The sequence below is a fragment of the Amblyomma maculatum genome, chromosome 1 (genome assembly GCF_055883805.1).
Source record: "Amblyomma maculatum isolate TAMU_Amacu chromosome 1, ASM5588380v1, whole genome shotgun sequence".
In the NCBI taxonomy this organism is placed as follows: Eukaryota; Metazoa; Arthropoda; class Arachnida; order Ixodida; family Ixodidae; genus Amblyomma; species Amblyomma maculatum.
In genome coordinates, this window is record NC_139344.1 from 330,967,141 (window position 1) to 330,994,586 (window position 27,446).

General features: G+C 44.7%; 1 protein-coding gene across 1 annotated transcript in view; it reads left to right on the plus strand.

Moving 5' to 3' along the window:
* The first annotated feature begins 531 nt into the window (after window positions 1-531).
* LOC146207421 (glutamate receptor ionotropic, kainate 2-like) overlaps window positions 532-27,446 on the plus strand; it is a 73,522-nt gene continuing 46,607 nt past the window's right edge. The window contains exons 1-5 of the mRNA XM_084587241.1: window positions 532-772; window positions 9,704-9,882; window positions 17,018-17,071; window positions 19,491-19,655; window positions 26,194-26,346. Coding sequence (XP_084443367.1) covers window positions 583-772; window positions 9,704-9,882; window positions 17,018-17,071; window positions 19,491-19,655; window positions 26,194-26,346 — 741 coding nt within the window. The 5' untranslated portion in view covers window positions 532-582. The remainder of the gene's footprint in view (window positions 773-9,703; window positions 9,883-17,017; window positions 17,072-19,490; window positions 19,656-26,193; window positions 26,347-27,446) is intronic.

The window sequence follows — 27,446 nt, forward strand, 5'->3', positions numbered from 1 at the left end:
TCTCCCAGTTTCTATTTCTTTCTGCTTGCGGCAAAAAGTTTGGCCAATGTATACTTTTAGTTATATGGAACTTAGTTTTACAATAACCACAAGACAACCAGGATATACAATTCTTAATGCATATTTCCATTTTTCCATTTCTATGAAATATTGGTTGCTTTATAGGCTGTAAGAGAGGCAATTTCTATGAATTATTACTTCGGGTATTGAAAGTATGTGCCTCACGGGTACACTTATGTATATGAATTGAAATAGCGTCTTGTATCAGTGATTGCCAAGTGTCTGGGAATTGCCGTTCTGATAAATAGCAGGTCATCCTGCTGTCTGTGTCTGGTCTAAATTAGATCGCGAATACATGTGGAAGGTTGAAATGCCGTGCTTCTATTTAACCCCACGTGAACATCACGCAGAACGCAAGATGCGTATGATGATAAGCTTCCATCTCATCGGCGACGGCTGGTAGTCCTAACCTCACTGATCGTGGCCTTCAACCTTTTTTTTTTCTCTTTCATTTACGCAGTGTGCAGTCTGCTGGGCACGGGCATCGCGGGAATCTTCGGGCCGTCGTCGGACGTGACCAGTATGCACGTGCAGTCCATCTGCGACGCGCTGGACGTGCCGCACATTGAGATGCGCTGGGACTTCCAGCTGCAACGCGACGACCTCTCCATCAACCTGTTCCCCAAGCCTGCGGTGCTCGCCAAGGCGTATGTCGACCTCATCAAGACCTGGGGCTGGAACAGGTTCGCCCTCGTCTACGAGGACCACGAAGGTAAACGTTGCCTGCAACTCGCTGGCTTTATGCTCGACATATAAACATTAGTTCGCTCCGCTAAAACAAAAAAAAAAAAAAAAATATCCGATTTTCGCCGGTATTTGTATGCACGAAGTTCTTCCTTGACCTTAAAAAAAAAAAAAAAACGTAGTTTATGACCGCGAGTGGGTAATGATCCCGCGGCGCCGAACAATGTGTTTCACTGTCCATTAAGTCAGGCTACATAGCCGCCAGCGCTTTTTTCTTGTTGTTGCCGGAATCGATACAATAGAGCCGCCTAAAAGGAATGGGACGTTAAAACGCGCATTGACATACCAAATTAAAATAAGTTTGGTCGCAGGCAAATCCTCAGAAAGGCTTAGCCAATCGAGGGCTGAAGCTGAGATATATGTAAACCTTCTGGACATTTGTCACACTATCAATGAAAGTTTCGCGCGTGACATCTGCCTACACAGTCTGTGGAAGGCAAGAACAGCAGTCGTTCACGCATATCTATAAATGTTCGCTCTGCACAATGCCATCACCACAGCCAAACATTTGCGCATGTTTAGCTGCAAGCCTACCGTGCTCTGTTTTGCAAGCCGTCGTCTTTACCAATTTCCATCCATGCGTATTAGGTGCAGAACACACCGCTGTCGTATTTCGTTCCTAAGAAGAGTTATGCGGCCCCCAAAGTTTCGTAGTGAACTACGCACCGGTGAGGTTCTCACTCACTTATTTCGTCGACATTTGTCAGAAGCATCAGTTCAGTTCAGTTCAGTCGTTCAGTCGTGTCCGACTCTTCGTGACCCTATGGACCATATCACGCCACGCTTTCCGATCTCTCACTGTCTTCTTAATGTCACATAGCTTCATCTGCAGCGCCTCGAGGATGCCATCTAACCATCGCGTTCGCTGCCTACCCCTTCTCCGGTGACCTTCAACCTTTCCCAACATCAAATTTTTCTCCAGCGACTCCTCTCTTCTCATCAGATGACCAAAGTAGCTGAGCTTTAACTTTAGAATTTGACCCTTCAATGAGCAGTCAGGGTTTATGGTACAGACCTTGAAAATCCAGCTTCAAGCCGAAAGCGAAGTGAAACCTCGCATTTGGCCTAAATACACTGAATCCTGCGTGATTACTAATAGAGCACCATATATGATTTTTTTTTTGCTGCTTTAACAACGAAACGAAGATGGACAACGTCCAAGAAAGAGTAACTATAGTCGTTTGTGTTTGTTCAAGCATTAACCCGAAATATAGGCTCACCTGCGACTTCCACAGCGTGAAGATGTTGTCCTATGCTCAGCCATACGGAGTTTCATTGTAATAAACAGCATAGCAAAAGGTGGGAAAATTGGAAACACAGTGCGCACTTTTTCTCCCTTTTTTTTTCTTGTGACCGCGTGCACTAAGAATAAAATTATTATCTACAAATAAAAGCATATTCCGAATTACCGAAGGAAATGTAGTGAGGCCAGTGATGGGACCAGGCGTCCACATCCAACGGTCGACCATGGGGGCGGCCCGCATCGGAGATGTTCCTGCCGGAGGCCATGTAGAGAGGGGCACGTCCAAAACAAATTTGCAGTGTCAACCTAGGAGACAGGTACCGGACAGAAGAGGCAGATGTCGTCGAATGGGGCATGGTACATATGCTGGCCACAACCAATTTTCCGCAAGGCGACACGAAGGCGCAACCTTCGAACCAAGACCGCGCAAGTGTACGAGCGAGTTATTTGAGACAATAATTCCGGACAAGCAACTGCCGTGGTCACGTGATGCTCGTTCACAATACCGTCAAAATACGCCACATGTCACCGGAGAGAGTTTTCAGCCGCCGCTGATGTGTCATTTGTCACCTCACCAAGCTCACTTCGGTGGCCAATCGATATTGCGTGTATTTGAGTCAGTTACGATTGCCCATAACATGCTGGCAATGCCACGGTGGTCTTGGCGAGCATGAATCGATAAGTACCACAGAACCGTCTTCCATATACTTGGAAAGAGCTTCAGCTTCTGGGATGCTTTTGCATTGTATTCATAGAGGCTGGCGTCGTCCATGAACCAGCTCATCACGAGTATTTAATTGCGTCTCGGCCTGGAGAGAGTGAATGGGGGTGGTTCGTAGAAGGCCCGTATGCCCACATCGTTGCTCTGTTGATACATTTCAAGCAGTACTACTCGGCACGTGTCATGTGATGAAATTGGGCTTGGTAGACCTATCTTCGCTGTAGCATAGAACGTATTGTTACTTAGCTGTATTCGCTGTTCGTGATGAGGATGAAGAAGTACAACAGACTCGGAGAAGATGACGACACTGAGTGTTGGGAAATCGGTGCCCTCATCAACGTTAGATGTGCGGACAGCTTTGGGACTGTAAATCTTCTACGTAACATCTCTTGGTAGAGGTGCTGGGTTTTGCTGTGGCTCCCGTGCCGTCGAGTGGACTTGTTTGAAAAACTTTTGCCCCGTTACACTGACCCTTACCGTGTTTTGCGTCCCGTGACCGACGTCACCTACGAAGTTGAATCTGTGGTTCCGAAGTCCCCGTCCACAGCTCCAACCTCCGAAATAGTGCATGTGTCCCGTCTAAAGCCCTATTATCAACGTTTTATTTCGCTAACATAGACCGCACCGGGACTGTGCTTTTCCCGCGGAGGGGTAGTGTTACTTAGCTGTATTCACTGTTCGTGATGAGGATGAAGAAGTGCAACAGACTCGGAGAAGACGACGACGCTGAGTGTTGTGAAATCGGTGCCCTCATGAACGTTAGTTGTGCGGACAGCTTTGGGACTGTAAATCTTCTACGTAACAATATAAGGAAACGGTGTATGTGGCGCCACCCGCCCTTTGAGAAATCCGGTGAATGAGATACAGCATTTCAGTTTTGACGTTTTTCTTTCACACGCGTCGTTTTTCTGACACACAGACTTCCATAAAATCATCTAACCGATCTTGTATCTCAGCTGCCAGCTCTTGAACGATTTGTAATCAGGAGTTTCCACCCTCTTGGTAAGGCTTTCAACTAATAGTACGCAACGTTCTTTCTGTATTTCATCGATTTTTTAGCCTCATCTATATACTGTGGGCAGGCATCACTCTTTTTAGCAACTCTCCAAGCTACTGGTTTTAGCTGAAAGCTGTGTAGAGAAGAATGTATGTCAAGAGTAAATGTCTTATGTCACTCTCTTTAGACAAGAGTTCCACTGCTAAGGAGGGAGGGGGTGGGGTGCTGATGATTCGCACAGAAGAAAAGCACTTGTCCACGCATGCTTGCCTGCCCAATCAGTTGTCAGAATTTTCATCTCTCCGTGATACAGGAAGTACTGAACGAAGTACATACGCCTTCTTTCACGGTTTGTCAGTACCACGTCCGAGTTAATTTTAGATGATGCCGGCATTGCATCTTTATTGCATAACCATATGAATGCCGTGGTTCTGTGTGCCTGTGTCTAAGTAGAGCGTATGGGCACGTAGGCAGCGCATAATAATGTATGCATATGGCCTTTGTGTAGGTTGCGTAAGGACCTGTTCCTATGTTCTATACGTGGTCCACGTTACGAGCTCTAGGGTTTCTCGTAATAAATTAGCGCGCATTTCAGCGCCAGGTTTCGCAACATAATAGAAAGAAGCACCCAAAAAAATTCCAACCACCCTACCAAAATATTTTTTTTGCTACTGCGGCACGCATCGTTCTTGTTCACTTCAAGGATCTGAGTCAACAAATGTTAATTTCTTACAGCTGTTGAGTAATAGCAAGCATGAAAGATAATAAGAAAGGTAGTTGTGGTTGGTTCATTGCATTTTCCGACTGCTAAAACGAAGCAGCAGTATTAGGAAATACGTTGCGATAAGGTTTTTTTTAGCAGCCAAAGAAGGTTATAGGACTTATTGAGCTGTGCTTTGTTTGCTTCTTCAAAAAATAATGGAAGGAAAATGAAAAGCGGTGAATGATTTTAATCAATAATTTGTTCTTTCAAGCTGTATTCCCTGTAACTAAAGCGTGTCTATGAGCCTTAAGAAACCTGGCGAACATGTATCATTATATAAGATTTTACTAGTTGCTCTGACCAGGGCCCTGTGTCTTAACAAGTTTGTTTTAATTTCTTATGATCGCTCCCGCAGCGGTAGTGCAGTGGTAAGACGCCCGACCTCTGTGCCGGAGTACCCGGGTTCGATCCCGACCGCCGGCGGCTGCGTTTCGATGGAGGCGAAATGAAGTGGCGCCAATGTGCTTTGCGATGTCAGTGCACGCTAAAGGTCCCCAGGTTGCCGAAATTACTCCGGAGCTCTTTACTACGGCACTCCGCTCTCTCTTTCCACTTTCACTTCCACCTTCCTCCATTCACTTATGGCACGGATCAGGTGTCCACAGAACAAGAAGAGGCGTCCGTGTGCTGTGCGATGACAGCGCACGTTAAAGATCCCCAGGTGGTCGAAATTACTCCGTAGCCCTCCACTACGGCTCCTCTTTCTCTCTTTCCACTTTCACTCCCACCTTCCTCCCTTCCCTAACGGCGCGGTTGCGGTGTCCACACAAAACAAGTGAGACAGTTACCTCGCCTTTCCCTTCCTATAAATAAATCAGTCCACAGAACAAGTGTGACAGATACTGCTCTTTTCCTTTTCTGTGAACCAATTATTATTATATTTCGTATGATTGTTGCGTAAGTGCTGCTTTCATTGCCGTTACCGCTCGTTACGTCAACAGGAGAGAACTAGTCTCACGACTGGTATCTCGGTCCAGCCTCCAACGGCCTTAATACCACTGAATTCATTCCGACCGGATAACAGGGAACGTGCTCCACCATCAGTCACACTGCCATCGTGCAGTAACTTCGTCATGAAAATACTGACGCCTGTAAATATCGTCTGGCTGGTAAAAACGCGTCTGCTTGTACGGTCATTTCTCGTCGTCGGCTGTCGTTATTTGGGTGGCATGGCCGTGAGACGTGTCCATATCAGTAAGCAGCTCATTGTGTTTGGTTTTACTACAACAAGCGTGCTGTCATCTTCCATGCCACAAGGCACGGCACTAACTCCCAGAGGGATAAATTCATTAAATGAATATCAAATGAAACATGACTAGGACCTTCAATCAATCACAAGAATCATAATTGTCCTCAGTTAGATATTCAAAGTAGTTAATGCCTGCCAATTGATTGTACGCCCACAGTAGCGTGCAAGCCTCGACATTTCAATTGGGAGCTAGCATCTAGATTATCCTCGTTATTTTGCTTTTAGCCCGCTACGTACAAAAGTCACGTTACAAAAGTACAAAGCGACGTTATTCTCATACCCACGCTTCTTTTACCAAGCTCGCCATAGTCAGCCGTTAAGTCACCCCAAGTGAGTAGCAAAACTCACTTTTGCTCTATTTTTTTTCTCTCTCTGTGGTCTCAACATACTTCAGGGAGAGATAAGAGCGCAAAGATGGCCCGCTTTGCGTCGCGTCCCCAGGCCGCGGGCATCGTGCAAGTGGGAGGCTTGGAAAGATGACAGCTTCTAGCCGGGAGTTTCTCGTTCATGTCCTAGCCTAAGCAAGAGGGGGAAAAACACGAAGAAGAGACCGACCGGTCGAAAGAGTCAAGTCTTGAAAGACCGAGCGCGAAAGAAGACCATCAAGAACTCCTCCGACGAACCTCAAATGCTCCCTTTTCCCCTTCCTCCTTTTGCCTTCTCTCTTGTCATTTCGCATCCCGCCTTCTTCAAAAATGTATTTGGGAGTCATCTCTCGAGCGTAGTTTTTCTCTTTTTTCTTCCACACCGTCTGTTTGGTTTAGGGCAGCGGGCAGAAACACGGCCGTCGTGCGATAGGACGGCGACCGTCCATTTTTCGAAGTCTTCGGCGTGTCCCTCCGAGAAGCTTACGTTTCCTTTTGACCAGAAGCGTCGCCTCGAATAGTTCGGAAAAGTAGGAAGGAAAGGACGTTAAAGAGAAGGAGCTGAACGGGCAAGACGGTCACTTGGCGATCGCCCCAGCTAGACTGCGTGTATATAGTCGAACGGCAGAAGGGGGAACGCTGTCGGCACCGAAAGGAAAAAAGGCAAACAAAAGAAAAGACAGTGAAAAGAGAAAAACAGAATCAGTGAGCTTAAACTTTCTGCTCTTGTCCCCTTTCCCTTATAGCTTATTTTATCGCCCCCGTTTCGTACTCGATAAAGCGTGATGGTTATCACTTCAAGGCTCTTTTTGGAAACCGAGGCAGCCTGTTCTTATTTTTCGTTCAGGAAAAAAAGCATAACTGTCCTTCCCTTTCAGCCGAATGCTCTCTCACCGACTCTCCTTGAATCCTTGTGTTCGAGAGAATTTTGTCGCCTTTATTCCCCCCGCGCGATCAAATAGCTGCAGGAAAAAAAAAATGAAATTGTGTGCGTTAAAATCGCGATTGACAGCCTTTTCTCCCAGGGGAGAAAAGAAAGTTGCTTTGGGCTTGCACAGGAGGCGAGCAAAGAGATAGGAACAAAAAACAATAAGGGATGACATGAGAGCAAAATTCTGGGGGCGCCTTCTAATGCGCATTCTTTTCGAAGCACCATTACCAGAAGGGTGCCGAATTCGTACATTGGAGCGGCGCATTTAGAACAGTACGCTATTCTCACGCCAAAGGCCTCAGAAAACTTTTTCCCATGCCTTGAAACATGTTCTTTACTCAGAGTCGATAAAGATTCAACGCGTGACTAAAACGACTGCCCTCAAAGTGTTCCCCGCCCAACGAATGCAACTTTAACGCAGACTTCCTATCTAGTTCAAGTCTGCATCCGGCTTCCGCGAGGTCCTACAAACAGAAATTCGCTTTTGGTTCATAAAGCTTGCTTGCCAATTTTTTTTTTATTAAGGAGGATTTTTATTTAGATGTAAAACTATGGAAAATACAAAGTTCTGAACTTTGGTGGAATAGCTTTTGTTATCCGCCCAAAACTGCTTAACTGCCTAAGATCTCCATTTCTGAATTAATACTATCCCACATTTAGAAATGCTCTGAAGCCCGTTTGAGCAATATATCAGAGGGAGAACAAATAATTTTGGTTTTTTTCGAGCTTTTTAAACAACACATCGCTTAAACATGGCTGTGGGTTTTATGCGTACGCAACTGAAGCTGTGCGACGTATTACATGATTATGATTATCAGCTGAAATATGACCCTGATAAAGAAATACGAGTAAACTCAGAATAACGGTCGCTTCTTCGACTTTGCAAGCATTTTCTCTCCAGAACGAAATGCGTGTGGTTCATGTAGACTAAAGCAGGATCATTGTGGGATAAAGACAACGTTTCTGATGCCAAATATAAGCAAATAAAAAATAAAGAGCACTGTATAATCTGCATTGAAGTAATGCGAAAGCACGGATGCTGCTGTTGGTTGCGTCTGGTTGCTTCTGGTTGCTTCTGGTTGCTTAATTCCCTCCTTGTTTACCTATTATTGTCTTTGGTACTTTCAAATTGGGCGCCGATCCCTTCCTAAACCCCTTTTCGGCTCTACTTCTGGTTGCGTGACGTCACATCCTTGGCGTCACTCTAATTTACTGCCCTAATTAACGACTTTAGTCTTTGCTACTTTCAAATGTGGCGCCAAGTCATTGGCTAATGAGACTATTTTCACCTTTACTTTTACATTTTTTGCCTCTAATTACCTTATTAACCTATTGCCCTAACTAATCTTCGGACACAACATTACGTCACACTCTATCGATTGACACCACTCATAAACCTCTACTACTTCTCTTTACAACTGCTGCGGACACAATTTTGCGTGTTTTGCCTCTAATTAATTACGTAATAACTTATTGGCCTAATTATTTTTTCCGGCACAACATTACGTCACCCTTTATTGATTGAACCATTCATTGACCTCTACACTTCTCGATGACTCACAACTGCTGCCAACGTTTACCTTTTTTGCATGTAATTAAAAATCTAACTTATTGACCTAATTAATTTTTCAGCAACAACATTACGTCACCTTCTATCGATTTACACCACTCATTAACCTCTACCACTTCTCAATTAGTCACAACTGCTGCGGACACGATTTTGCTGGCGTGGTCTGCGGACGCGGTCTGCTGACAGAAATCTGTGAACATAGCGAAGTAATGCCTTCGCATTAAATCCTCACTCTCGGTCCCACATGCGAAATACACATTGAAGCCACAGGTGGCTTTCCCGTGTACTATGTAGCACTGTAACTGAAGTTACTGTGTTCGATCTTGTGTTCGCACTCTTCAGAATATCAGCTTCAAATAAACCCAGAACTCTCTTCAGCCACATCACTTCTAAATAATTTAACTGACAACAACGCTATATCTCACTAGAAAACAACAAAACGAACAGATTAAGGACGTTTGCAGCAATATCAAGGTTTTTTTTTTTTTTTTATCTGTGTGTTCTATGTGTTAGAGGCTTTCTCGTTTAGTGTCTTATTTAGGCACATACCTAATCTCTAAAAGGCAAAGCAAAAAAAAAAAAAAAAAAACATCGCTTTGTCTTTCAAGTGTGCTGCTGTTGAAATTCAAAGGTCTATCACTATACTAGGCTCACCCTCTTTGTATACCCTGAGCAGGCATTTTGCATGCTCAGTGGCAGAGTTATTGACGTGTTGTCACGACTGAGCGCTATTAAACATATAAAGCGTGTCAGAGCAGTTTCTATGGAGGTGGTGTTTGCGCGACAACGCGTATTAATGCTTCAGTACAAAGAATGTTTCATTAGCTTTCAGCCTTCCTTTCATCCTTTGAGGAGGAGCTCCGCTTCGCATTGGGGCTACATACTAAGTGAATAGAGGAATATGCAGCTTAAATAGCTACAAGCTAAGTTGCTCGCTCTTCAGCGTTACGAAGGCAGGAACTCTACGGGCCGATGGTGCATGTTCAACGATCGCAGTTCCTTACGGCTCGATCGCACGGCTCAGATCTTTGCTTCTTCCCGTTTCTCTTTCCTCGCCCAGGTATCATAAGGCTTCAGGATTTTCTGAAGGAGGCCCGGGGCAACGATTGGCACATCCAAATGTACCAGTTCCACACTGGACAGCCATACCGGGACCTTTTCTGGAAGATCAAGAAGACCAAGGAAACACGAGTTGTGCTGGACGTCAAGAGGGAAAACCTTTTCACTGCCCTGAAACACGTGAGCTTCCACCCTAAACACATCTCTCTCACTTTTTTTTTATTTTGCTATAAGTGTGTTTCTAGAGCTTAACAGTACAACGTGTGCACTTTCCCAGTCGTGTAGCCGCCTCAACCAACGTAGGTGGACTCCACTACACTATTCACTTACTGCAGTTTAACTATTAGTTTTACTATTAGCTGCAAGAGTTCATTTTTACCACTGAAATGTGGGGAGAGGTAAATATTTCTTGGGGATGGTATTTATGGTAGAGGAAAAGCTGTAGCCACTTCTGGCAGTCAGTAGTGTTAAAAAGTAATTTCTTACTCATCGAGAAAGTGCCTCCTAAGGAACAAGATGAGGGAGCGGGTACATCCCCTCTTAGTGTAGGAAAATCAGCGATTGTTTGCGGAATTCATGAAATGAGAGGCGATTTGAAAACATTGCATTAGAAATTCTGTTTTACACGGGTTTATCGCTATGCATTACACCTGCTTCAATAATCATTTGTGCTATGACACTGCTGTATTCTCAGGAATCAAACGGGGAAAAACGTTACCGGTCTGTGGAAGTTATGCACGCACTTGAGTTTTTATGCTTTTATGCCCATTTACTTTATAGTCGACATGCACTAATTCAGGTAACAGCATAATGCATGTGGAATTTGATAGAAAAGCCTACTGGCAACGCTTCGTTATTTGCAGAACCTATCTTGCGACCCGAGAGCACGGTTTAGTCTGTAGCACAGGTAATACTAATATTTCCATCAGGGGCGAAGTTTTCGGTTAACTGAAACATTTAATGTTACGACCAAGCATCCGCAATTGCGCGCTCTATTGTTCGCCTGTGGGCATGGATAAGTTTTGTGAATATGTGGTGATGGTCCAATGGCTCTAAGTGAGCCTGTTTCCAGGAATCCTGTTTTGTAAGCATGTTTTGCTTTGTGGACAACCTGCAAATGCCAAATTGACCCTGTCAAGAGAACGTCTGGAAAAACACAAAGAAACGTCCCCCTGCGGGAAATAGCAGGAAGTGCTTTCTTTCTTTTGTTCACCCTTCCAGTCGAGAAGTGCTATCCTCCAGTGATGAATGCCTCCTATCCAAAGGAGACGACAGAGTGACATGTCCGCTGACGTGCAGGACAAGAAAGGAGCATGACTCATACGGCCATTAAGTGATTTCCCGGGAATGCAGGAAAGATTTGCAATTGTCGAAAAGGGACCATGTTGGGAGCCCTATGCGGCGCCACGTGCACTCGGGTTTCTGAGAAGTAAAACCCCTTGACAGAACCAGCCTGTGGTTTCTTTGCTGAAGAATAGAAATGTACCTCCTCTCCTCGCCGTTCCCAAGCTTTTCCCGCCAACAAGTGATCACGCCCAACGAATGAATGCCGGACCAGTCAGTGCTTCAGACCATCAGTGCAGTGATGTGTTCGATTGGATGCCGATACCTGAGGGGCGTGCCCTGGATTTGGTTGGTCAGCATCTTCAGAGAGGGGCTGGACATAGGGGGTTTTTAAGGACGCTGCAGAGCACGAAATGTCGCTCTGGGCCCTGGGTAAACGGCTCATCCAGTCGCTTCTCGCTATGAACTCTTAACGCTTGTCATTTTGCTGATGTACCCTTCTTCTTCATGTAAATATTCTTGTAAATACGTTTTCTCAAAGTGCCAGTAAACCTGCTTGTACATATTCCACCAACTTCGAAGATTCAATCCTACTTCAACCCCGAGTCTCTGCACGCTACCAAGTGAAGGCCGGGTCGACATAGCCCCAGCGTCACGACAACTGGTGACCAGCGTTGGGATCTGAATCTACAAGCCACAACATCTGGTGATTGGAGGTGGATCTGAAGCTACAAGCCACAACATCTGGTGATCGGAGGTGGCATCTCAAGCAACAAGCAGGCGCAACAATCGGCCAACAAGAGAGCAGCTCGGAACATCGATCGCATGTGTGGGTGAGTGCTTGGCTTTTCTTCTGATGTGGACCAGGTTCTAGAACAGGGTTAGATTTTAGAACTGGTAAAAAGTGTTGAAACGCCTTTAGGTTTGGTAGTTTGCACTGTTGTTTTGGAAGTAGCCGACACTCGGAGCGATCATGGACCTACAAAAGCTGCAGAAACCGGAACTGTTGCAATTGTGTGAGGAATTGGGAATTGATACAAGTGGTTTGGCACGAAAACCTTTGATTATAAAGGCAATCACTGATCTGGGAACCGATGATGAGGAGCTCAGTGAAGCATGGAACCTCATCGGGCAAAAAAAGGAACAGCTCAGACAGCAGAAAGAGCGGGAAAGAGAGGAAAAGAAGCTAGAAATTGAGCTCCGGAAATTAGAACTAGAGTTGAGCAAGAGGTCGGGCAATTGTCCCCAGCTAGCGGTACCTCTTCTCAACAAGGAGGCAGGTTTCAAGATGTCAAAGTACATGCAGCCATATGTGATATCAGGGGATATCGGTCTGTATCTGGTTAACTTTGAGCGAACCTGCGAAAAACTGTCCTTCCAGCGAGACACGTGGTCTCAGAGATTATTGACGGTTCTGCCCTGCGAGGCAGCGGAGGTTGTCGCGCGGCTTAGCAAGGAGGACGCGGACAACTACGAGAAGGTCAAGGCTTGCCTTCTGAAAAAGTATAGGCTTAGCGCCGAGGCGTTCAGACAACGTTTTCGGAAAGCTACTAAGTCCAGGGACGAGAGTTACCCTGAATTCCTGTACAATTTAAGAGTTAATTTGGGCGAGTGGCTAAAGAGCACTGATTCCTACAGTGATAGGGACGCTGTAGTCGAGCGAATTCTTTTGGAGCAGTTTTATAACTGCCTCCCAGAAAAAGAAAGAAATTGGTTACAGGACCGAGGCGAAATTAAGTCGGCAACTGAAGCTGCCGAACTTATTGAGGAGTATGCTTCGCGCCGACAATTCAGTAACCCAGCAGTGGATAGGCCCCGCAATCCCAAGTTCAGTGTGAAAAACCGTCAGGAAAGGCACTTTGCTAGAGTGGGAAACGAAGAAATGAAGGTTTCTTCAGGCAAATTCCCTAGAAAGGACGGCAGTGAGAAAAGTGGGGAAGTGACCAACGTGCAGAACACAAAGAATAAGCTTGAGGCTAGGAAGCCGCTCACATGCTTTAGGTGTAATGAGCAGGGTCACATTGCCGTCAACTGCCGGAAAGAAAAGTTTGCTTTCTCGTATGTCAGTGACTGCGATGAAAATATGCAGCTTTTGGAACCCTACCTGCATGACCTAGTAGTCAACGGGAAGCCTTGCAAGGTACTGCGCGATTCGGCCGCAACGATGGATGTTGTCCATCCGGTGTATGTGTCGCCTTCCGACTATACAGGACAATGTGCATGGATCCGACAGGTAGTTGAGGAACAGAGTGTGTGCTTGCCGATCGCGAACGTGGTCATCGAGGGCCCTTTCGGCGAATTAACAACCGAGGCTGCCGTTTCAGGAAAGCTTCCTAAGTGCTATCCGTATTTGTTCTCCAACAAATCGGACATGCTGCTGCGAAAGAGGGGCATCCTTTTCGGAGACAGAGTTGTGCAAGCCTTAACACGTTCAAAGGCGCGAGAACTAGCTACACTGCTCATTCCAGAAAAATCCACAGCGGAGGAAACGGCAGTTAAAACAGTGGTAAATGCGGAAGATAGCAGGTCAGAAAACTTTGAGAGCGAGGCATCTCAGATATGTCAACTTGAAAGTGAGCTTGATGAGACGCGGAATGAGGACGTTCTTGAGAGTAACCTCTTGCCGCCAGTGTCTAGTAATCTCACGAGACTTTTAAGTGGAACCCGAGAGGACTTAGCTATGGAGCAAGCCAATGATCCCAAGAATAAGCTCGAAGTACAGTGGGAAGGACCTGCTGAAGTAGTTGCAAAGCTTTCTGACACTAACTACGCAGTGAAAATCCCCGATAGGCGTAAAGCAGTGCGCATTTATCATTGCAATCTTATGAAGCCCTATGAGCAGAGGGAAACCATGGTAAATCTAACGTTAAACCTTCCTGAGGAGATGGGGGACAACTTGATTTGCCTCAGCGGAAAAGGAAGCAACGCTCAGGAGCTTCTCAGAAAGACGGAGCAGAGAGGAGAACTAAAGAAATCCCAGCTGTCCGATCTGGGCGAAATAATAACAGAGTTTGAGGCCTGCTTCGTGGACAGGCCAGGCAGAACTGATTTTACTGAGCACGATATTGAGCTGACTTCAGACGTGCCAGTGCGATCAAGGTGCTACCGATTTTCTCCAAGGCAAAGAGAAATTCTGGATAGGGAAGTAACTCGCATGCTGGAATTGGGAGTAATAAAACCCTCGGAAAGCGATTATGCTTCGCCTATGATCTTAGTAGAAGCTCCAGGTAAAGACCCTAGGCCTGTGGTAGACTACCGAAAGCTAAATTCTCTCACCAGGGATCAAGTGTATCCTATTCCGAATATTGAGGAGAGAGTAGAACAGGTAAGTAGAGCGGCATATGTGACTACGCTGGACCTTACTCGAGGATACTGGCAAGTACCGCTCACTGAACGCGCCAGCAGATACGCGGCTTTCGTCACTCCGACGGGCAGCTACCAGCCAACAATGATGAGTTTCGGGCTCAAAAATGCTCCATTTTGTTTTTCCCGACTCATGGATAGGGTTTTAAAGGGGTGTGAAACATTCGCAGTGCCTTACTTAGATGACATTGCGGTTTTTTCCGACTCATGGGCGGACCATATGGTACATCTAAGAGCTGTACTGAGCCTTTTGCGTCAAGCTGGACTAACCGTAAAGGCCGAGAAATGTTGCCTGGCAAGGGCGACCGTGGACTACTTGGGTCACAATGTAGGTCAAGGTTTCAGGAAACCCAGCGAGATTAAGATTTCTGCGGTAGCAGACTATCCGCGGCCGAGCACGAAGACGGAAATTCGAGCATTCCTAGGTCTGACTGGGTACTACAATCACTACATCCCTAACTATTCAGCTTTGGCTAGCCCTCTGACCGACGCTCTCCGCAAGACAGAACCGACAAATGTAGTCTGGGACGAACAAAAGGAAGCCTCCTTCGTAAACCTGAAGGCTGTGCTGATTAGCCGTCCGGTATTGCGAGCTCCAGACTATGGCCGAGAATTCACGGTCCAGTGTGATGCCAGTGATCGAGGGTTAGGTGCTGTTCTCTGCCAGAGAGATGACGACGGTAATGAGCACCCCGTGCTCTACTTGAGCAGAAAGCTGAGTTCTAGAGAGAGGGCTTATTGCGCGTCAGAGAAAGAGTGCGCTTGCATTGTATGGGCCATTCAAAAATTGCAGTGCTATCTTGGAGGGGCCAAATTCACCATAGAGACGGACCATTGTCCCCTGGCTTGGCTGCAAACTGCGACATCGAAGAACAGTCGCCTTCTTAGGTGGAGCTTGATTTTACAGCAGTACAATTTTGAAATAAGATACAAAAAGGGGAAGTTAAATGGGAATGCGGACGCGCTTAGCCGCTCTTTCTAAGCGGTCCGAGATGTTCCTCACCATGTATCCAAATTGATAATCAGGTTTTATTTTTTTTTTCTCGTGCGCTTGTATATGTGTGACTATGTAAAGCAGCACGTTTGGTTTTCTAGGAATACGTGGGTCCTGAACGTCTTGAGAGTGGGCTTTTCTCGAACAACAATGGCAGTTTTCTTTTGACCTGGTCTCTTCAGACGGGAGCCGAGTGCTTGCTTCGACATGTGGTTGAGTTTCAGACAGCTCGAGCAATTTGGCCTACAACAATCAAGACAACGCGACAAGCAACAGCGAGCTTCAAGCGTTCACGTGCAGGCCATTAAGTCGTCTCTTCATGCAGCAGCTGGGACTGCTGCCCTCCGAGACTCTTCTGGCGGGGGAGGAGGCTGTTACGACCAAGCATCCGCAATTGCGCGCTCTATTGTTCGCCTGTGGGCATGGATAAGTTTTGTGAATATGTGGTGATGGTCCAATGGCTCTAAGTGAGCCTGTTTCCAGGAATCCTGTTTTGTAAGCATGTTTTGCTTTGTGGACAACCTGCAAATGCCAAATTGACCCTGTCAAGAGAACGTCTGGAAAAACACAAAGAAACGTCCCCCTGCGGGAAATAGCAGGAAGTGCTTTCTTTCTTTTGTTCACCCTTCCAGTCGAGAAGTGCTATCCTCCAGTGATGAATGCCTCCTATCCAAAGGAGACGACAGAGTGACATGTCCGCTGACGTGCAGGACAAGAAAGGAGCATGACTCATACGGCCATTAAGTGATTTCCCGGGAATGCAGGAAAGATTTGCAATTGTCGAAAAGGGACCATGTTGGGAGCCCTATGCGGCGCCACGTGCACTCGGGTTTCTGAGAAGTAAAACCCCTTGACAGAACCAGCCTGTGGTTTCTTTGCTGAAGAATAGAAATGTACCTCCTCTCCTCGCCGTTCCCAAGCTTTTCCCGCCAACAAGTGATCACGCCCAACGAATGAATGCCGGACCAGTCAGTGCTTCAGACCATCAGTGCAGTGATGTGTTCGATTGGATGCCGATACCTGAGGGGCGTGCCCTGGATTTGGTTGGTCAGCATCTTCAGAGAGGGGCTGGACATAGGGGGTTTTTAAGGACGCTGCAGAGCACGAAATGTCGCTCTGGGCCCTGGGTAAACGGCTCAACCAGTCGCTTCTCGCTATGAACTCTTAACGCTTGTCATTTTGCTGATGTACCCTTCTTCTTCATGTAAATATTCTTGTAAATACGTTTTCTCAAAGTGCCAGTAAACCTGCTTGTACATATTCCACCAACTTCGAAGATTCAATCCTACTTCAACCCCGAGTCTCTGCACGCTACCAAGTGAAGGCCGGGTCGACATAGCCCCAGCGTCACGACATTAATAAATTTTGAAATAAAAATTATTTCCTAAGAAATGAAGGCGTGAACAATTTCTCGGAAATTAAATTTAATATCCATTGTGCTTTCACAACTTTTCCGCGCACACCTAGTTATTAACTCATCGATACGTGATATGCGTCAAAACGCCGGCGCGTAAGCCCAAATTGTCGCGAAAGGGCCGCGTCGGTACCACTAAACAACAAACAAAGTGGCCTATAAATGTTGCGGCGTCTAATCAACTCAATCCATTTCGTACATTTTTCTTTTCCCGCACCCTTTCCCCCTCTTTTTTCCCGCCCATCCACAACAAACCACAGGCGCAGCAAGTTGGCATGCTTACGGAGAGCCATAGTTACCTGATTACATCGCTGGTGAGTGGCACTTCGCAAGACCGCGTCGTCGCTGCCGCAAATCGTATCAGCCTCGCGGGGAAGCGATGGGCGGAGCGGCGGTGGCGGCAGCTTCGCGCTCTTGGCGCTTGTTTGTGGTGCTTCCACCAGGTTTGTTCGGCGGCTGCAACCTATTTGCTCAGCGCTCACGCTAGGCCCTCGACCGCCTCTAAAAATGGCAGCTTGTCACGTTACGCTGGCTACACGCTGTCGAAGAAGCCGCCGTCAGCCTCTTCTCGTGTCGCGGAGCGCAAAGCCTACGCGTCTCCTCACCCGTCGGTGCGTCTCTCCTGCTTACTCGACGCACTTGTAGACATCAACGCATACCGTTAGCTTCACGTCTATGGGGGCCAGAAATTTGCAAGCTCCGATAGGGCCCACTGGCAATGGGGAGAGCGTTACACTCTTCATGTTAGCTTCATTTTTGCATTTAAGACTCATTCCAGGAAAGAAAGCAAAATGAGTTACGGTAACACTATTCGCGCTTCAGTGTCTATAATTTTATGCTGACTAGAACCATACTTGTTACGTCAAGGAACGGAAGTAGCCTTTTGCGACTCGAGAGCTTATTAATTTGTTTGTTTCCTCTTAAAACACCACGCAAAAAAGTGCATGGACGCTGGACAAAGAAAGGAAGGCACACACTGGGCTGCAAGCACAGCGCCTGCTGCGCGCCGTCTCTTCCTTGACCCGTGCCCACGCTCCGTTTTCCGCCGTACTTATGAGTCGCCGATTAGCCCAACTCCAGGCTTAATAAACAGTGTATGCCTTACGCACGAGCGTTTTAAATTTTCATAAGCAGCCAAAACTTTGCACGTACGAAATTCGAGGTGTTTCAAACCACAGCTTAAAGCAATATTGCAAACAAGGGAGCCAAAGTTATACCTTTCTAAGCCTTCACACAGGTCACTGTAAATGTGGTCATTTTAGGCGCTGGAGACAAAAAGGGCAAAATTCCACCTCTTAAACCTTTGGATAGCGTTAAAACTCAATACACCTTGCATAAGGCTACAATGCCCTTAGCGACAGAATATGTACTATAGTGCTAACAGAATTTAGAGAATGATAACAAAGCTTAAATAACTTTGATACGTATGCTACACCAGGCAGATGGCGTTAGGTATATTAAAACAAGACGCATGCATTAATCCAACTGTTGCATGAGTACAGAATAAAGCTATAAAATGGCTTCCAGATTTGGCATTTTTGTTTCATCTCTAAGTAGAATCTCCACGCGGGCTTTGCGTCGAAATGGTGGTATTAAATAGTGATTATCGACACTATTCTTTACTATCTCCTGCTGCACACCTTTGATCTCTAGGACTGCTCGGCATGCATCTTGTACCCAATATTTACGAGATGCAAGTTTATTAAATGCCTAAATATTCACCGATGGCTTCTGAAAAAGAACGTTCACAGAGTAGCTCTTGTACTATTAACCTAGGAAAGTAAAGCACAATGAACGCCTGTGTTCTGGGTAGGTAGGTAAGAAAACCATTATTTAAAGCGGCCTCTAGGTAAGCCAACAAAGTAGTTTATATCTTATATCTAGTCAGTTATTGTTTTGTTATCAAAGGGTTATATCGTGGTGGCATTATGTTTTGCAACTGAAAGCAAATAATTTTGTTCTCGCCTGGAAGATAGGGCATCGCTGCTATAAGATTTCCAAGGGGCAAAGTAAAGTAACTTCTCACAGATGCTCAATGGTCATCGGACTCGATTCGAGAGCATTTCGTTTTTGATGCATCCCAATTAAACTGGGTGAGAATGGGCACGGATAAAGGCCATAGCTTCGCACAATATTTTATTTCTCATCCTGCCGCCAGCCACTTAGGAAAAATAAAAACTTGCCTGTAATGTTCAATTGCGGCAGTCTAATTACAAATCCATCAATCGAACCGAAAACAGAAGATTTGTAATTTAGAAGACATCCAACATGTAAATATAAGTATGCCCACCATCGAAAATTTTCTCAAAGGCATTTTTTTAGCAATGATCCCCGGGCATAGGATATATCCCACAGCATTTCCAAGAAGTTACCAGCATTTCTTATTAATAATTTTTTTTTTTTTTTTTGCAGCTGATGTGACATCAACGTAGCCAGAAACGACCATTGATCTTTTGTTTGAAAATGATATGAAAAACTTCATGTGGATGTCCTCAGTGTACTTTTCAGCGTCCTATCGGATCAGGTTTTAAGCCTCCGGTTGTGATGTATATAGAGTACAAGTTTCATTTCAAAAACTGAAGCTAGCTTCTATAGCGAAGGCAAACTGTTGTACATGAAGCCGTTGACAGTAGAAATTACCAGAAGGTTTGCAACTCTGCGTCTAGCACGACTTCAAGCAAGCACCTTTTAAGTAAGCATGCGTAGTATCACTTAACTTTGCTCTCGCCACAGGACCTGCACACAGTGGACCTGGAGGAGTTCAAGTATGGCCAGACCAAGATCACCGGCTACCGGCTGGTGGACGTGGACAGCCCCGAACTCCAGGGATTCCTCAAGGACTGGGAGATTATGTCGTCTCGAATGGACCGGAAGGCTCCGGTGCCACAGACTATCAGGGTACCCTCTCTTTCTCTCTCAATAAGGATATAGCTGAAAGGAGCGGTGTAGAAATCAATGGCTGATCTCTGCACAGCCGTCATAGTGCAGACTTAATAGATATCTAGGTTTAGTTAGCATAATCTCGTTTGTTACGCCTAACCGGATGGAGAAGCTAATCTCAACTGATTAGATTGCTCGACATGTACGAGTTCTTTGAGGGGTGCACTGCAGGGAAGTGTAAAGTATTACCTGCTGTTGATTTATTTAACGTCACCGCAAGATATTTTTCTTGAAATGTTTAAGCGTTTTATTGTTATAGTGATGTGGATGTACCTTGCGCAAAAAAAAAAAAAATAAAAAAGGTGGTCATTACGGATGACAGGATGGAACAAAAACAAAATTACAACTTCATCGCAAGTCTGCGCCCTTCCCGTCTTGTCATCTCTTGCTCAGCTACGTATCCTGCTGAACGTTATTGTTATAGTCTTAACACTGATTTTCACCCCAGATGACTGAGAAATCAATCCCTCATTATGCATGCGTCTCCAACGTTGCCATCGTTGACATGCTTTTGAAAATACCAAGGAGAGGGGGGGGGGGGGGGGGGGGCGAGTTGGAGTTAAGAAAACCTGTAGTTAGGGTTACTGGGTTTGCTTAGTCACGTTCATGAAAAATCCTAATTACTGTTGATGTCTGAAAAAAATCACGTTTCGTGCAGAGTGACCTTCTTCACGGTTTGTTTATTACAATCGTGTTAAAGCGCTGAACATCATCAGTGTGGAGTCAGGCGAGTGGGTTCATGATTATGGAAATACAGCGCTATGAAGACAAGGATAAAACATAGAGTGGACAGCACGCGCGCTATCGCATCAGTGTAACAAGCGTCGACACCAGCAGGGAATTTTAAAATTTTGCTTTCACAAATAGCCTGGTCTTCAGAACACAGTTCACTTGCAGATATTGAACGAGAAAGCTAAGTCCCCGTTAATTTCATCATCCCATCTGTTGCGCTGCAATGCACGCTATAATTTCGCCCTCTTCACCGGAGCTTCATTCGAATTTTCACCAGGCAGCAAAATCAAAAACTTAAGAAAAGGAAATGTGGGCGCCTTGCTATCCTTCTTCTTCATTTTTTGTTTTGTTTTGCTGAGTGGCGCTCATCTGAAGAAGCGGGAAGTGTTGCTAATTAATGAAAAGCCCACTGAAGCGGCATGCTCTCAGCCACTGCATTAAAAAATGCTCAGCCAGCTCATTAAAAGTGTACGGGCGCAAGTTTAAACGATACCGATGTTAAAGAATTATAACTTCTGTGTCCATGCTCAGAAGCACAGTTTTGCGCAGAAACGTGCCGGTTGTCTCCGTCCACTGACTACTTCATGAATATTCAAAAAAGATATACAATGAAATGAAAACGTCATGAAACTTTGACTTAAGTCCCGAGATCAGCAACAGGACCAAATGTGTAATTATTAAGTACAGCCTTCCGGATTTTTTAAAATATTGTGTGAGCGTCGAGTGTACGGCACTGTTGAGCGGAAGGGCGACGAAGTGGAGGAAGAGCGTCAGACAAGGGCATGTCATTATTATCAATGCTGCATCGAAATGCTTCTGTTGGCTTGTCCTGTTTAATGCGATCGAACCCCTGCCCGTAATCGGCTGTTTTGCATCGAAGCTCCAAGTAACAAAGACTAGTTGTTTTTGTGCGCTGAATATTGTCCAAGTGTAAAAAAAAAAAATGAACATATCTGCGCTAAAGAGCCTAGCATTCGAGGGAAACCAGTCGAAATCATTACGTACCAAAATTCAATATGAAGGGGCGCAAAGAATGAGCGATTATTATGGTTATAAGGGAGCGAGAACTTATTAGCATCAACGAAGCTCAGCCATAGGGTACAAAACAAACTACAGGGCTTTCAGAGAAGCTTATTAGACAACACTAATTCATCCTTGTACAGATTTCAAACCCGAGCTCACCGCCTATCCGGGACAGCCGCTCTACGCAATAAGCTAACAAGGAAAGCAAACAGATCTGATCGCAGGGCGGTAGTTCAATAAACAAGAACTTTGATCGAAATATTTTGGGGAATCTACCAAGGAGAAATAGGCTCATATAAAACATAACGTAATATAAATGGTCACGATGAGCTACCAGCAAGCGCGCTTGCACTTACGCGTTTGCACCAATTCACACATCGCAGCAGATAGAAAACGCTGTCAGAAGTCGCTCATTAAACCATCCGCGGGGCATGCTTTTTCGCACGAAGCCAAGAAAAGCCAAACAGACAATGTTTGCTCCAGATTCATTGTCAAGGCGCACGTTCGTTTCCGCTCCAAATTTCCACCCTGCGGCGCCTCCGTACTGCTGCGCAGGGAAAACGCCTTTCAAGCGATAATATTTAAAGTTAATATTTAAATGTTAATAATATTTAAAGTCCCGAACGGCAGAGCACAAAAATATTTAAACCGTAGGGATTCTCCTCGAGGCATACAAAGAAACGCGAAACATGTACGTGTGTGAGAAAGAACCTTTGTGATTCTAAAGCCTGGCAACGAGAACGAGTTTCTGAAGAGTTAAAGTTTCAGTTAGGTTCGGAGCCGGAGAAAAGAAAAGGCGAAAAACGAAGGTTACATTGAGTACAGTTAAAGCCTGAACAAAAAGCTATACAACGCAGTAACGCTAACCGAGCAAGAACAAACTTACCTGGAAAGGTTAACAGGCTTTTTTTTGGGGCGCTCAAACAGCGCTAGAAAAAGTCTTAGTTTGTGGAGTGAATAACTGATGTGAATCATGCGACACGAACTAGAGATTTGGTTATTATTAAATAAACAACGTCCAGTTACGTTACTTTTACGTTCATACTTCTTAAATTTAGATGCAAGAAGAATAGGTTGTTAATCTCTACTACGTGCACTGTTATTTGACGATCTGGTGTAAGCTGCTTACACTAGACGTGTTTGCAAGAAACCAGAAAAGCACGTACAGGCCACAAAAGCGCCTAAAAAGCTCGCAAAACCGTAAAACGAAAAAGCACCTGCTAAATATAATTATCAACTAAATCTGCCTTATTTAGCAGCATTTTACTCCAATGCTCCTTGCTCTTTGTACACATGGGATGGAGGCCCTGTTAGATATTTAACTTGTCTTCTTTAAATGCCCCTGATTGTTGATTAATTTTTATGGTGTAACATCCATGACGCAAGCCATGAGAAATTTTGCGGAAACATAGGTACAAAAATACTTGCCCTTATTTTTTTTTCAGTTTCTCGGACGAGAAGAGCCTGCAACTTTACTATAACGCTTCGGAAAGAGATTCCTGGACTATTTTTGTTTCATGTCATGATGCGCACCATAAAGCTATGACCAAAAGGGGAGGATGTGGTAGTAATAACCACGAATAATTATCACGCAATGGAAGCAGCGTCAGGGAAATAGAACGGGCTGTAGAGGAAATCATCTGCAAGGTGCACATGTTAAAATAGTGGGCGTGATATACTGAGCCAAACTCTTCTTAGATAAAAGGCTTCTTTTGAACGTTCTTTTAAATAGCACGGAGTTAAAAAGAGTTAGGAAGCCACCAAGCAGGCACTTTAGTACGTTAGATAGGATAAAATTCACCTCACACATTCGTCGTGAGACGCTGAAGCTTACTTGAGACAATTTCTTTGTGAAAGTTTTTCATTATACAGCATCTTTCTCTTTTATATACATCGCACTTGTACCCGAAGTATTTTTCTGCGTGCAATGCCTTCAATCTATCCCCTTTATTAAGCGCGGGATACGGTATTTTTTTAATGCTAATTACGGAGCGAATCAAAGCATCGTCAGAGTTATTGGAGGTTGTTTTGGAAGCACCTCAGTCTTTCACCAGAGCTTAAAAGACAGATCGCTATAGCTGTACAAAAATTTGAAGTAGCAAAATTCTTCCCTGTGGGCATATGTCTCGTACAGGCTAACACCAAAATACGGAATAATCCTTTATTTTTCACAAGTACTTTTTCCAGTTACCAAACGTCCATATAGTCTTGCAGCCCCGTCTTCAAACACGCAGAGATTGACCTCCCAGCCTACCTGTAGTAATATGAATAATTAGGTTATTTGATTAGCCTAATTAGTTTCTCACGTAGGAATAAAATATAATAAATATTTTTAATATATCTTTCCAAGCTCCAAGTAAGGCCTAATAATGAATTCATGCAGCATACGTATGGCTATACAATAATTTAAGATATAGGTTCACGGTGCGCATTTTCAAACCTCCGGGATTGAAATTTCACTTTAAGGCCCCGTTGCTTCTAAGTGAGATTTAAGAGCATCAACGCGTTACATTTATCAGTGAGGCATGATATTGTGCTATAACGTATCTGAGTGAAAATATTTTGAGCATTGGTTTTGTATCTGGCTAGCTCATCTCTAGCTTCAGTGAAACGTTGATAGCGGTTCAACTTTTTGATGACTGTTGACATTCTATCCGACTTCCCCCTGGCTCACTGGCCTCAGTGTTACGACGGTGTCAAACTTCGTGCGTTTTGATTTCTTTCTACTACCAGTAGCGAGTATACCCAATCGCAGATAGGCGTCGCGGTGTACGCCACGAACTGTATTTTTTGTCTTTCACTGTCGCAGCAACGTTCTCGAATCTCGCAAGAACAGCGAGAAAGTGGACACCCCGTTTATTTCCTTTTCCACCGGGAGGCCATAAACCGCGACGGCTCGGGGACAGTGCACGCTGCAGGCAGGGCAGTTTCGCGATCACGTCCGTTCTTTCTATGTTTACACGAAGGCTAACCTTTCATTGCCAAAACGCCATTCGGCAACATCACCTAAGTTATTGCGCGCTGGGTCACTTTTCTACATTTGATAAGAGGCTTCTTCCTCTATGAATCAAGGCGCCTAGAGCCGCCTGGGTCACGTTGTCCAATATGCCGTTCTCGCTCGTTTTTCACTATAACTAAATAAATAATGTTGCAAGCCAACAAACGCTAAGTGGCTCTCTAACACTCAAAACTCTAACAGCTCAGGACACACAACGGTTGTGGTTCGAGTCTGCAGGTTAAAGGAAAGAAGAGGATATCGTTAGTTTAAATTGGGTCAACATCCCTTTCATCTTTAACATTTTTACCAGAATTTATGGCGAAATTGCGATCTGAAAGAAGACAAGGACGCTCCGAATTCGGCTTACAGCTCGGTTTCGTGGCCACGCATAATCTGTCTCGTCGAAATTTCCAACTGGTCTGCAGTCGCAGTTACGGCTCAGAACTAATATTTGCTTAACCCTCTTTATTCTGAACCTATTACGCCATAAACATAAACAGGGAACAAACTGGAAAACCGAAGAAAAGAATGAAAATCTCATAAAATACAAAATTGAGAAAGATATGAAAATCAGCATGTTTTTGACTATAATCTACAACTGCGCTGGGGTGAATCTCACCTTCACGTTTTAAACACTGCCGATGAGAAGCGTCTTCTGGCGGGCTAATTGGTGAAAATTGTTAATCTTCAGAACTGCGCGAATAAAACAAGCACAGAGCAGAGACCTACTGCGCTTTGTGGGTGTTGTGTCGCTGCTCTGTGCTTGTTTTATTCGCGCAGTTTTGAAGATGAAATATGCCGATGAGAGTAAATGAATGCTTATTATGTTTACATTAACCAGGGTGGGTGGTTTTCAGCACATGGTATAAACGTGTGCTCTCAGTTGGGGAGCACAAGAATACAACCCGAATACACCAGGTATTTGTCCTTAAACAATTGTGTCATATACACTGGAAAGGCACGGTGCTGCCTTACTACACAATTTCAAGATGCTTAACTGATTAGACGTGATAAGATTTAATTAGAGAGCTGCAGCTGGCAGTCATGACCTGCATGAATCCTGCTAATATTTATTGCTAAATCAGCATCATCAGTATATGCATATACTGCGAGGCTTATGGGCACTACAACCCTCCACACAGATATGATTATATAATCCATACGAAAGGACTTTTCACTCTGCAGTGTCCAGATTATTTTGTTAAAGTTTTTCTCCCGCCCCTTTTATGTATCATGTGTTGCCATGCTGAATGCCAAAGAACTCAAAACTTTTAATAACGCTCAAGCAACACCATATCTCCAGGGAGCTCAGTGACCGTGAGCTGAGAAATTTACTGATAAAGGCCATTTTACGCTATTGGACAAACTAAACTCCTTGAAGGTCATACGGTGCATGAAATCCACGGTAGGTACGTGAAACAAAAATGCTACTGAAACACTGTACTCAGCGCACTTTATTGCGCTTCCAACTTTTCTTATGGCTCACCTACTATAAATAAATGTCATCGCACAACTCATAAACATACGTGAGCAAAGCTTGTCATGCGCACTTTGATGTCCAATCGGGTCTTCGTATGACTCGCATTGCGGTATTCTTCCTCGTTTGACGTCAGCACATTCCGCGGCCAAGGAGGTAAGTGTGTGCATTGTGAGGAAGCCTACCGGTCGGGGTCGTATGAACCTGTGACCTGCGGTATATGATGCTACTGGATTAACAACGGTTTTTCACTGTCGTAACTGCAGACGGAGACGGCGCTGATGTATGACGCCGTGAAGCTATTCGCCATGGGCCTGCACCAGCTGGACTTGACCAAGGCGGTGGACTTCCCGGTGATTTCATGCGACATGGCCGTTTCCTCGTCCGATGGCAGCAGCCTCATCAACCTCATGAAGCCCGTGAGCGTGCTCTTCTTGGAAGCAATTTTGCAGCGCGTTTATTAGACACTTATTCAGCGAAAAAGCACTCTCCAGGCGTTACGCGATGTTTCATATTATGACCGATGTTACTGCTTCGCTATAGCGGAGGCTTTCCCTCTGCCAGTACGGCGACCGTACTGTAAGTTACGGTTCCAGACCAAAGGGGGCATCCGCAGAGCTCTCTCCGCGTGACCCTTAATAAAATCTCATGCTGTCTTCATCTTGAGCCAATGTCCAGCAGACTGTACTTACGCTTAGACTCTAGCGAAAACTCTAGCCATTGTGATATTCAGGCCTAATGCTGCCGTTAGCGGCGGCAGCTATTAAATCGTAGCAATACACATTAAAAGAAACGCACAAATGAGCTCAAAATAATGGTTGACAATAGTTTCTCGGTATGATAAATAAATAAATAAATAAATAAATAAATAAATAAATAAATAAATAAATAAATAAATAAATAAATAAATAAATAAATAAATAAATAAATAAATAAATAAATAAATAAATAAATAAATAAATAAATAAATAAAATAAATATTGTGATAACCAACCAGTAGCTGGCTAGTGGCTGTTCACCAACTATATAGGGCGAGGCAAAAACTCTCGCGGAAAGAATGTTATAGCTTTGGCGCCATTTCTGGTTTCAGATCTAAGCATTAGCGGTTCACTGAGAATTGGCATGCTTTATGAAAAACGAATAATAATGAACTTCTTGAACTACACCATGTTGAAATTACTTGAAAAACCAATTCGCCGCTATTCACATAATTAAATGGCCGCATCTGTGTGGTTTTGTTGAAGCTTGCCTCATTCGTTGTTCTATGACAGACGATACTGAATATTTAGACGGCATGCATACAATTTTCACGTCTTCGATGACGGCAACTTCACGGTTTCGAATTATAGCAAACGGATGTTAGCAAATGGAAAGTATTACTGCTTGACAAAGCACAGCGCTTGGTGGTGCACACATGCGTGCAATAAATATGTTGTGCCCGCAATGAACATTTTTGTGTCAGAATTTAACATGCTGTTTAAGTCATTTCGTTGGTCGTTATTTAGAAAGGGTGAATGAG